Source organism: Penaeus monodon, chromosome 43 (assembly GCF_015228065.2).
Source record: "Penaeus monodon isolate SGIC_2016 chromosome 43, NSTDA_Pmon_1, whole genome shotgun sequence".
NCBI classification, from domain to species: domain Eukaryota; kingdom Metazoa; phylum Arthropoda; class Malacostraca; order Decapoda; family Penaeidae; genus Penaeus; species Penaeus monodon.
In genome coordinates this window covers 26,402,398-26,414,897 of record NC_051428.1, presented here as the reverse complement: position 1 = coordinate 26,414,897, position 12,500 = coordinate 26,402,398, and the positions used below count along the sequence as shown (strand labels likewise).

General features: G+C 43.5%; 1 protein-coding gene across 1 annotated transcript in view; it reads right to left on the bottom strand.

The window, feature by feature from the left end:
• Positions 1-12,500, bottom strand: part of LOC119568339 (ALK tyrosine kinase receptor-like) — a gene marked incomplete in the record, with an annotated part of 248,485 nt that overhangs the window by 155,320 nt on the left and 80,665 nt on the right. Inside the window, 1 exon segment of the mRNA XM_037916793.1 lies at positions 3,157-3,300. Within this exon segment, the coding sequence (XP_037772721.1) occupies positions 3,157-3,300 (144 nt within the window).

The following is a 12,500-nucleotide window of genomic DNA, read 5'->3' as shown; positions in this document are numbered from 1 at the left end:
TTTCTGTCTGCCATTCTAACTCTGTTGTCTGTCTGTCTGTCGCTCTTTCTGTCTGTTTGTCTCTGTCGCTCTCTATCTTTCTGTTTAATTGTATGAATGTTAGTTTGTCTTTCTTTCTTTCTTTCTGTTTGTCTGCTTGTCTGCCTCTCTCTTTTTCCTTCCGTTCTCCTCATCTGTCTGTTTCTCCTTCTCTCTCTCTCACTCCCTCCTTTCCTCCCCCCCTCCCTCTCCCTCACCTTCACTCTCTCCCTCCCCTCTCCCTTCAACCCTGCCTCTCACCCCCTCTACTATCTCCCTCCCTCCCTCTCTTTCCCTTCCCTCCCCTTCCCCCCTTTTCTCCCCACCCCTTCCCCCTTTCCCCCACCTCCCCTTCCCCCTTTCCCACACCTCCCCTTCCCCCTTTCCCCCACCTCCCCTTACCCCCTTTCCTCCCCACCCCTTCCCCCCACCTCCCCTTACCCCCTTCCCTCCCCTCCTACAGCCTCACAGCACAAGCTTTCGCAAACTCAAAGGTTGGAGAACAGCGACCCATAACTCTTTGGCATTGTCTGCCCCTGACACTAAGGGCTGTTGCTGTGTCCGGAGCCAACGGCACTCTGTTGTTACGGGTGACATATCGGAGTCTCGGTTGAAAAACAAAAAACAAAAAAAAAAAAAATAATAATAAAAAAATCTTGTTTTGATAGCATAGACGGCATTGGGTTTTATGATTATTGCATTATGATGATGGTGATAATGATGAAGATGATGTAGATAATAACAGTGATGATAATATTGTGATTATAATGATAACGATATGAATAAAATCATATTAATAACAATAATTGTAATAGTACCAATGGTAATGGTAATTATGATGATAATAATTATAATGATAACAACAATAATGATAATAATCATAATGATGATGATGATGATAATAATAATAATAATAATATAATAATAATAATAATAATAATAATAATAATAATAATAACAGTAAAAATAATAACTATAATGATAATAATAGTGATCATAATAGCAATAATGAGAGAAATGACAGAGAAAGACAAGGAGAGAGAAGGAAAGAAAACGAAAAAAAGAGAAAAAAAAGAGAAAGAGAACGAAAGATCCAGATAAAGAAAAAGAACGAGAGAGAATGAGAGAACGAGAGAAAGGGTGAGAGAGAGAGAGAGAGAGGGAGAGAGAGAGAGGAGAGAGAGAGGAGACGAGAGAGAGGAGAGAGAGAGAAGGAGAGAGAGAGAGAGAGAGGGAGAGAGAGTGGAGAGAGAGAGGGGAGAGAGGGGAGAGAGAAGAGAGAGAGAGAGAGAGGGAGGGAGAGGAGAGAGAGAGGGGGGGAGAGGAGAGAGAGAGAGAGAGAGAGAGAGAAAGAGAGAGAGAGAAAGAGTGAGAGAGAGAGAGAGAGAAGAGAGAGAGAGAAAGAGAGTGAGAGAGAGAGAGAGAGAAGAGAGAGAGAGAGACGATTTCAAAACTATCCAGAAATAAATAACGAACGCTGATGCTCCTCGCCGCCCTCCCAACACAGAGAGAATTCCATTACTCATGATCACGCAACATAATTCCAACTGACGGAGTATATGCCCACCGTTGCCATGGTTACGGGGAAGGATAACTATGCCCTTCGTAAATGGGATCAGAAATGACACGTGTTTCTTGCACCTTCTCGAGGGAGATGCCTCTACGGGGTTTAGTGATGGAAAGAAAGGAATGGGAGGGAGAGTTGTGTTTGTGTGTGTGTGTGTGTGTGTGTGTGTGTGTGTGTGTGTGTGTGTGTGTGTGTGTGTGTGTGTGTGTGTGTGTAGTGTGTGTGTGGTGTGTGTGTATGGCTATATTTGAATTATTTTCGACATAAAACGAAACATGGCAGAGATCAACAATAAGTTAAAATTTCTATAACTTACATTTTTACATACTTAATTGATTTCTGTGATGATTAATGGGCTCATGATCCTGTTTAAATCGGGTGTTAACCGATGCGGGGAACTGGATGTGGATAATTGGCTTTGCTGAGAGCTAATTTGATTTTCGAAGAGATTTTAGAAAGGCGAGACAACGAGTAATGTGTTGATCGAATTTCCTCTGATTCCTTTAGTTTTCATTGGAATAAGAGAGGATTATCAAAACGATAAAATCCTGATGAGAAAATGGGATTTCAAGGTTCGGTAGTAGATAGAAGAAGGATTGTAGAAAGAAAGATAGAGATAAAGGCTGATTAAAAGGAGATTGGAGAAAAAGGCGGACGCTAGACGAAGGAAAATTGGTAGATGTTTAGAAACGATGGGACGATTAATAATTAAATTGGGAAAAAGAGGCTTATCAAAAACGATAAATATAGGGAGAGATAAATGGATTAGGCAGATGGTTTCGGTAGATAGATAGATAGAAAGGTAGGTAGAAGGATAGATAAATAGATAGATAGAGACACAGACAAAGAGAGAGTGGAAGACACAAAGACGGACGCAGGGATGGATAGACAGATAGGTAAATAGAAAAATAGAAAGACGGATAGATAGATAGAGTAAGAAAAAGACAAACGGATAGACAGAAAGAGAGAGAGAGAGAGAGAGGAGAGAGAGAGAGAGAGAGAGAGAGAGAGAGAGAGAGAGAGAGAGAGAGAGAGAGAGAGAGAGAGAGAGAGAGAGAGAGAGAGAGAGAGAGAGAGAGAGAGAGAGAGAGAGAGATGGATAGATAGACAGATAGATAGATAGACAGATTGATAGAAAGAGTAGAAATGAAAAAAAATTGGAGAGAGAAGAGACAAGAAAAGAGAAGAATAAAGAACAATACGAACGATAAAAAAAAATTGCAAATGAAAATGATCGGCTTGCAACTCGGCCCATCTCGGAGAATGAGGAAGTGCTAAGATAAAGAGGATAACGATTACGATAATGAGCAACAACCAATAAAAACGATTTAATGATAAATCTAGGATGATAAAAATAATGATGATGATGATAAGTAATAAAAAATGGAAACAGAAACAATGAAAATAACATATTAACAATGACAATAGTAATAATAATCACGCCAGTGCAATTTGGTAATGACATGATAGTGAACGTAATAATGATAAAGATAATGATACTGATGATATGGTTGAGATGGCGATCATTAACCAACCAACAACAACAACCAAGCAACCGGCCTCGTACTCACCATAAAGACGTACGAGGCTCCCCCTCCTCCCCCTCCTCCCCCTTGGTTGAAGACGGACGCCAACCGGATTTTGGTGATCGGGTTGTCGAAGCCGTCGAGGTCGGGGGGGCTCTTCTTGTTGCAGATGTCGCGCTGCTCGGCCGTCTGTGGGGGAGAAGAGGGGAGGGGGTTAGGTGGGGGGGGGAGAGAGAGGGGGGGTGGGAGGGAGGGGGGAGAGAAGAGGGGGGTTAAATGATGGGGGGAAGAGTTGGGGGAGGGGGGAGGGAGGGAGGGATGGGAGGGATGGGGGAGGGGTTAGATGATGGGGGGAGAAGAGGGGGAGGGGGTTAGATGAGGGAGGAGAGGAGAGAGGGAGGGAGGGAGGGAGGAAGGGAGGGAGGGGAGGAGGGGGTGGGTGGATGGTGGGGAGGAAGAGTGGTTGGGAGAGGGAGAGAAGAGAGAGCAGAGGGGATAGAGGAAGAGAGGGGAAAGAGAATGGGAGAACAGGGAGGGTGGATGAAGGAAAAGAAGAGAAAAAAGGAGAGAAAAGGAGGGAGAAGGATCGGAGGAAGGAATCAGAGAGAGGAATGGGGAAAGATAAAATAGGGAATACAGAATAGGGAGAGGAGAAGGGAAGGAAGGAAAAAAAGGGGGGAGGAATATGGAAGGAAGGAACAAGGGAGGGGAAAGAGGGAGAGAATGGGGAGGGAGATATAGGGAGGGATATACGAGGGAGAGAGTCGAAGAAAGGAGGGAGGGAAAGAGGAGGAGAGGAGGGAGAATAGAGAAAGAAGGAAGAAAAGGAAGGAAGGAAGGAAGGGAGGAGGAAGGGGACAAGGAAGAAATAAGGAGGGATGGATGAAAGAGGAAGGAATAGGGAAATAGAGAGGGAAGGATGGACAGAAGAAGGGAAGAGGGAGGAAAGAAAGGAGAAAGAGAAAAGGGGAGGAAGGAATACGGAGGAAGTAGAAGGAGGGAAAATATTGAAAGAAAGAGGATGAGAAGAGGAAGAGAAGGAATGAACGAGGAATTTTTTTCAGCATAACATTTTATTAATAATTACATCATCAATGTTGTCGCTAATAAAGTGATTGTTTACGTAATCTAAAATAACATATCATTCTGTGAAAGCAAAGAAAAGAGAATGTAAAGAAACAAAAGGGAAAAAGGAAATGAGCAGAAACACAAGAAAGGAAAACTGAATGTCGAAAAAGAAACAAAGAAAAAGAAAAGTAGAAAGAAAATCAGTGCTAAAGAAAGATAGATAGAAAGAAAATAAATCAAGGAAATGCAAGAAATAATTAGAAAGAAATAAAACAATGAAATAACATAATAAAATTTACTAATGAAAAGGCCAATAAAAAAAAAATGAATAAAAAATAAAAGCAAATGGAGAAGAAGAAGAAGAAAAAAATAAGAATACGATGAAGACGAAGTAGTAAATAGTAATAACAGAGGGGGGGTAAGAAGGTGTAACGAAAGAGGAAAAAGGGAGATAAGGGGTTAGAGAGAAGAGAAAACAGGGGAAAACATAGGAAAAGTTGGAAAGCAGGAACAAGGAAAGCAGAAAAAAGGAGAAGAGAAGGAAAAAAGGGAAAGAGAAGAGAAGAGAAAGCAGAAAAGGGGGGGGGGGGGTAACGAAAGCAGGGAAAAGGGGAAAGCAGGAAAAGGGGAAAGCAGGAAAAGGGGAAAGCAGGAAAAGGGGAAAGCAGGAAAGGCAGAGGAAGGGTTTAGGAAGAAGTCCTCTCAAGTGAAAAGGAAAAAGAGAAATGATGTTTGGGAAAAGCGAGGCAATTTATCTGTGATTAACAGGGAAATTTACCTAAGATAAGCTGGGAAATTTTTATAGGATAAACTAGGAAATCTATCTTGGATAAGAAGCAAAATTTACTTGTGATAACCAGGGAAAATTTACCTTGAATAAGCAGGGAAATTTACCTTGGATAAGCAGGGAAATTTACCTTGGATAAGCACGAAGGGAAAAGTTACTGATGAAAGCAGGAAATACAGGTGGGGAAACGCAAGCGGAGAGCTCGAGGGGGAAAAAAGGGTAAAGTTACCTGGGATAAGCAGGTAAAATGAGAAGCACCGAAGGCAGGAAAAGGTTCCAAGGAGAGAAGCAGAAAAAAAGCAGGAAAGGGGCAGGGAAAGAAGCGGGTCGAGTCGAGGAGCAGCAGAACCAAAAAAAGCAGGAAAACGCAGAGAAACAGGTCCGCAAGAGAAGCAGGGGAAACAGGGATGGGAGGAAGAAGGGGAGAGGAGGGAATAAGGAGGAACGAGGAAGTGAAGAAGGAGGAGATGAGAGGAGAAAAGAGGAGGAGAAGAAGAAAGGAGAGACGAAGGATAAGAGAGGAGATGAAAAGGGCAGGAGGAAGGTAGCAGAAACAAGCAGAGAGAAACGCAAGAGAACAGGAAAACAAGAGAAATGCAAACAAAGCAGAGGAAAAGGCCTTCAATGCAGGAGAAGCAGAAGCAGAAAGATCCCCCCCACCCCCCACCCCTCACCCGATTCACCCCGGATTCTTCCATCACACAGCACAAAGGTGAGAGCGAATCTTCCATATTTTCCAGACGAGGTTTCCAGGAACGGAGGGAGAAAGGGGGGGGGGGGGTGAAGAAGGAGGAAGGGATGGAAGGAGAGAGAGGAGGAGGAGGAAAAGAGGGAGAGGAAGAGGGGGGGAGGTCGAGGGAGGAGGGAGGAGACGAGGGAGAGGGGAGGAAAGAGGGAGAAAGGGTGGGGGGGGAAAAAGAGGGAGGGAAGGGAGGAAACAGGGAGGAGGGGGGGAAAAGAGGGAAAAAAGGGGGGGGGGTTGAAAGGGGGGAAGGGGGAAAAAGGGAAAGGGGGAGAAAAAAAGGGGGGAGGAAAGAGGGGGAAAGGGAAAGGGGGGAAAGGGAAAAGGGGAAAAGAGAGGAAGGGGGAAAAGAGGGAAGGAGGAGGGGGGGAAAAAAGGAAAGGGGGATTGGAAGGGGAAAAAGGGGAAAGGGAAGTAGAAAAAAGGGAGGAAAAAGGGGTAAAAGGGAGGGGGGAAGGGATGAAAAACAGGGGAGGGGGAAAATGAAAAAAGGGAGATGAAGGAAAAAGAAAGGGGAAGGGAAAGGGGGAAAAAGGGGGAAGGGAGAAGGAGGAGGGGTTGAAGGGAAAAGGAAAAGGAAAAAGGGAAAGGAGAAGAAAAGAAGGGATAAGGGAAGGGAAAGGAAAAGGGAAAAAGGGGGTTTTAAAAAGGGGAAGGGGGGGGGAATGTTGGGGGTAAATAAAAGGGGGAAAAAAAGGAAAAAGAAGGGGGGAAGGGGAGATTAAGGGGCCGGAAAAGGAAGAAAGGAAAACGGGAAAAAAGGGGGGAAAGAACAGAGGTTGGGGGCCCGGGGGGGAAAGGGTGGGGGTTTAAATAAATAAGAAAGGGGGAAAGCGGGGGAGGGGGAAAAGGGGGAAAAGGAAAAGAGAAGAAAAAGGTTAAAAAACAGGGGAAAAAAAAGATGAAAGAAAAAAGAATTAGAGGAAAGGGGGGGAAAAGGGGAGGAGGGAGCAGAATGAAAAGAAGGAAAAAAGAGAGAGAAAAAAGGAGAAAGAAAAAGAGAAGAGAGGGGGAAGGAAAGGAGAGAGAGAGAGAGAGGGGAGAAAGAGAGAAGAGAGGAGAGAGAGAGAGGGGAGAGAGGGGAGAGGAGAGAGAGAGAAGGAGAGAGAGAGGGGGAAAAGCCGAAGCGAGAGAGAGGAGAGGGGAGAGGAGAGAGAGAGAGGGGAGAAGAAGAAGAGGAGGGGAGGAGAGAGAGAGAGGGGGGACAGACGGGACAGAGAAAGAAGAGAGAGAAAGAAGAAGAGACGGAGAGAGAGGAAAAGAAAGAGGGGGAGAAAGAGAAAAAGAGAAAAGAGGGAGGGAAGGAGAGGAGGAGGGGAAAGGAAAAGGAAGAGAGCGGGGAGAGAGAGGAGAGAAGAGGAGGGAGAGAAGGAAGAGAGGGGAAAGAGAGAAAAGGAGAGAGAGAGAGAGGGGGAGAGAGAGAGAGAGAGAGAGAGAGGGCGAAGGGGGAGAGGAGAGGGGAAAGAGAGGAGAAAAGAAAGAGAGAAGAAAAAAAAGAGAGGGAGAGAGAGAGAGAGAAAACCCGAAAGAGAAAAGAGAGGGAGAAAGAGAAAAAGGGGAGAGGTGAGGAGAGGAGAGGAGAGAGAGAGAGAAAAGTGGAGGAGAGAGAGAGAGAGAGGGGAGGAGAGGAGAGGAGAGAGAGAGAGAGAGAGAGAAAGAGGGAGAAAAAGGAGAGCAGAGAAAAGGGGAGGGAGAGAGAGAGAGACAAACAGACAGCCAGAATGACAGAGACAGAGCTTCCTGCATCGCTCACAGAGGAGGAAAAGACAAAGGAAGAAGGGGAAGGAATTAAAAGGATAAAATTAATACTAAAAAGGGGAAACGGATAAATGTAAACAGAGAATAAAGTAAATAAACGGGGAATACTTAAAAAAAAAAAAAGGGGAAAAAAGAAAAGAAAAAAAAAAGGAAAACAGGGGGAAAAAGGGAGAAAAAGGAAAATTTTTAAAAAAAAGGGAAATATAAAACAAAAATATAAAAGAGAATAAGGCTATAAGAGATAAAAAGGGGAAGATGGGAGAGGGAGAAAGGGAGAGAGAAGGGAGAGAAGAAAGAGGGGGATAGGGAAGAGGGCGAGAGAAGAGGGGGATAGGGAAGAGGGCGAGAGAAGAGGGGGATAGGGAAGAGGGCGAGAGAAGGGGGGGATAGGGAAGGGGCGGGGAGAAGAGGGGGTAAAAAAGTAAAAAGGGGAAAATGGAAAAGAGGGGAAGGAAAGAGGGGAAAAGATTTGAGGGGGGAAGGGAAGAGGGGGAGAGGGGAGAAGAGGAGAAGGGGAGAATGGGAGAATGGGGGGAGGGGGGAGGTGAAGGAAACACAATCTACATGAAAACTGAACATCAAAAATGATTTTTTTTCTTCTTTACTTTCTTTTATTGTAGGAAAAAAAGGGGAGGGAGTGGGGGGGAGGGAAAAAGGGGGAAGATGTTATTGGGTTCAGCATCTTTCCCCCCACCCACCCCCCCCCCACCACAAAGTCCCCCCAACCCAACACAATGACCTTCGATGTGTAGCAAAACATTTTACGGGAAAAAAAGAGAGAAAGAAAAAAAATGAAAGAAAGAAAGAGAGAAAGAAAAAATGAAAAAAAAGAAAGAGGGAAAGAAAGAAAGAAGGAAAAAAAAGAAAAGAGAAAACCCCCCAAGGGAGGTTGGGTTTTTGCCCGGCGGAGGGGGGAGGGGGGGGGGGGGAGGGGAGGGGAAAGGGGAAAAGGGAAAAGTCGAGTCGACAAAAGATAAAGATATAAAAAATGGGGGATATGAAAATACAAGATATATTATATAAAATATATATATATATATATATATATTATATAATATATATTATAATAATAAGGATATATACCCTATACCCCTACATATATACACACCCACATACCTACACGCACACCCCCCCCACCCCACACACACACACACACCACAACCCCCACAAAACACACACAAAACCCCACACATTTTATATATATATAAATTTAAAATATATTATATATATATTATATATATTATATATTATATATATATGTATATGTAGTATATATGATACCATATATATAATAATATAATATTATATATATAAATATATTTTAAAATATATAGGGATGTTTTATATAATAATATATATTTTATATTATATAAAATAATATATATATATATAAAATAAAATATATAAAATTTTTATATATGTGTTGTGTGTTTGGGGTGTGGGTGTGTGTGTGTGTGTGTGTGTTTTTGTTACATATGTTGTGTGTGTTTTTGTATTTTATATATAAAAAAAATATATATATATAAATATTTTAAATAAATATATAATATATATTTTATATATTTTATATATATAATAATATATATAATAAAGTATATATTATATATAAAAATATATTTAAAATATATATATATATATTTATATATATATATATATATATGTGTGTGTTGTGGTTTGTGGTGTGTTGGTGTGTGTGTGTGTTGTGTTTTGTGGGTGTGTGTGGTGTGTGTTGGTGTGTGTGGCGTGTATACATAAAATTTTACCCTTTCCATATATATATATTATATATAATATATATATAAATATATATATATATATATATAATATTTTATATTATATATATAAAATCCCAAACACAACCCCACACCCCTATGTATGTATGTTTAAATATATATATATTTTATATATATATATATTTTTATATATTTAAAATATAAATATATATAAATATATATTATTATATATCTAATATATATAAAAAAATATATGGGGGAAAAGGGGGGGGGAGAGAGGGGGAAAAAAAGAGACGGGGAAAAAAGGCCCGACTTTTGAAAGGAAAAAAAATAGATACAGGGCAGAAGGAGAAGGAGAAAAACGAAAAAAAAACTTACAGGGAACCCGAAAGGGCAGAGAAAAAAGGAAGACAGAGACAATAAGAAAACAGAGAGAAGGAGAAAAAGATAATCACTAAAAGGCAATGCATTCCCCTCCTTCCATCTCCCTCTTCCTCCCTTTATACTCATTCTCCCTCCTTCCTTCCATCTCCCTCTTCCTCCCTTTTTACTCATTCTCCCTCCTTCCTTCCATCTCCCTCTTCCCCCCTTTTTTCTCATTCTCCCCCTTTTTCCCTCCTTTTTCCTCTTCCCCCCTTTATACCATTCTCCCTCCCCCCTTCCCTTTTTCCCCCATTTCCCTTCTCCTTTCCCCCTCCTTCCCCCCTTTTTACCCTTTTCTCTCTCCCCCCTTCCATCTTCTTCCCCTTTCCCCCCTTTATTCCATTCTCTCCCCCTTTCCATCCCCTCTTCCTCCCTTTATCTTCATTCTCCCTCCTCCCTCACATCTCCTTCCTCCCTTTACCCTCATTCTCTCTCCTCCCTCCCATCTCCTCCTCTATTTACCCTCATTCTCCCTCCTTCCTTCCATCTCCCTCTTCCTCCCTTATCCCCATTTCCTCCCCCCATCTCCCTCCTCCTCCCCCCCCCACTTCCATGGAGAGCAAAAAGGGTGTCTTGGACTAAGCAGCGAAAGCTATATAAAACATATGTCCTTTCGCAATCTGGTGGAGTGGAATTTATATATGCGAACCGTCTCAAAGGCGCACGGCTGTGGAGTCAGTGGCCCGGTGCTTGCTTGTGGCTGGTTCCAGGGCGCGCGCGTGGAGAGAGAAGAGAGAAAAGAGAGAGGGGGAGGGGAGAGAGAGAGAGAGAGAGGAGAGAGATGGAGAGAGAGGGGGAGAGAGGGGAGAGAGAGAGAGAGTGATTATATAAAATGTATATAAATATATGATTATATATTATATTATATATATATATATTATATATATATATTATATTTTATTTTATATATATTTAAATATATATATACACACAATATATATGTATATACATAACATACACCCCACAACACACACACACACACACACACACACACACACACAAAATTATATATTAATATAATAATATATATAATATATATATATATATTATATATATATATATATATATTATATTTATATATATTATATATATATATAAAATTTATAATATATTAATTAATATAAATATATATATATTATATATATATTAAAACAAACGAAAAAGAAAAATTTCCCCGGAGGGAAAAAAGGAAAGTATACGAAGAAAGAGTAAAAGAGTGATTTTTTTTCCCCCCTCAGAAAAGACCCCCTTTTTTGTCCTCCGTTTCACAGACCCGTCTTTTGAACGCGGCCAAAAAATGCGAAGCCCTTTGGGGGGTTTGGACAAAGCGCCTTGAATTTCGAATTAACTTAGTCAATAGCTTTACATATGAGGCTAAGTATTTATTTCATTAAAAAAGCAGGGTAAAATTATTTGGTGTTGAGGAAATGTAGTGTAAATGAAGGGAAAGAAAAGCCTTCCTTTTTGAATGAAAAAAAAAAAATCTTATTAGGGAAAAAATTTTCACCGAAAAATTAGAGAGGAAAAAATTAAAAAACAATCTCCCCCGGGGGGGAAATTTAGCCATTCGCGAACCGAAGGAATGGTTTCATGGAGGTCACGCCCCGCACGCCGTAGAGGCATGTGCGTGGGAAACGTCCCCCCGCACGAGCAGCGCCGTAGCCGATATCCACACGCGGCAAAAGACGAGATTCAGCCCAGGAAATTAGGGAAATACGGCGCATCGCAGAGATTGGGGGATTCAAATTCGAGAGAGCGAGGAAGGATGTGGGGGTTGTAGGGGGGTTTTTGAGGTGGGGGTTTTTGGGTGGGGGTTGTGAGGGGGGGTTGTGAGGGGGGGTTGTGAGGGGGGGGTTGGAGGTGGGGGTTGGGAGTGGGGGTTTTGAGGTGGGGTTGTCGTGGGGGTTGTGAGGGGGGGGGGTTTTGGGTGGGGGTTGGTCGGGGGGTTTTGAAGCGGGGGTTGTGAGGTGGGGGTATGAAGCGGGGGGTGTGGGTGGGGGTTTTTGATGTGGGGTTGTGAGGAGGGGTTTTAAGGTGGGGGTTGTGTGGGGGTTTTAGGGGGTTTTTGAGGTGGGGGTTGTGAGGGGGGGGTTTGAGGTGTGGTTGTGAGGGGGGGTTGTGGGAGGGGGTTTGAGGTGGGGGTTGAGGGGGGGGTTGTGAGGGGGGGGGGGGTTGTGAGGGGGGTTGTGAGGGGGGGGGTTGTGAGGTGGGGTTGTAGGGGGGGGGTTATAGGGGGGGGTTGTGAGATGGGGGTTTGAGGGGGGGGTTGTAGGGGGGGTTTTGGGAGGAGGGGGTGTGAGGAGGGGGTTTTTGAGTGGGGGTTAGAGGTGGAGGTTTTTTGAGGGGGGGGGGTTTTTTTTTGGGAGGGGGGTTTTGAGGTGGGGGGGGGTGAGGGGGGGTTGTAGGAGGGGGTTTGAGGTTTTGGGGTTGTAAGGTGGGGGTTTTGAGGGGGGGGTTGTGAGGGGGGGGTTTTGGGGTAGGATTGTGAGGGGGGGGTTGTGAGCTGGGGGTTTATGAAAGGGGTTTGGGTGGATGGGGGATCGTGAACCCAAAAAAACCCGGGAGAAGCGACACAAACAAAAAACTCATAAAAAACAGACAAAAAATAAAAATACCCCACCCCCCTTCCCCCCCCCCAAAAAAAAAACAAAAAAAAACTACTTACAAAGAACGGCCGGTTTCTTGCACGCAGACATGCCCCCTCCTGCCCCCCCAGGAATAGGGTCGGTGCGGCCTTAAAAAAAGGTTCCCCCCGGCCACGGCGCCCTGGGGGGACAGGCCCCCCGTTGCACGGCCGGCGCCCCCGCTCGCTCCCCTTTGGGGAGACCCTGGGGGGGAAAGGGGGGGAGGGGAGGGTGAGGGGTCTCTTTTTTAATTT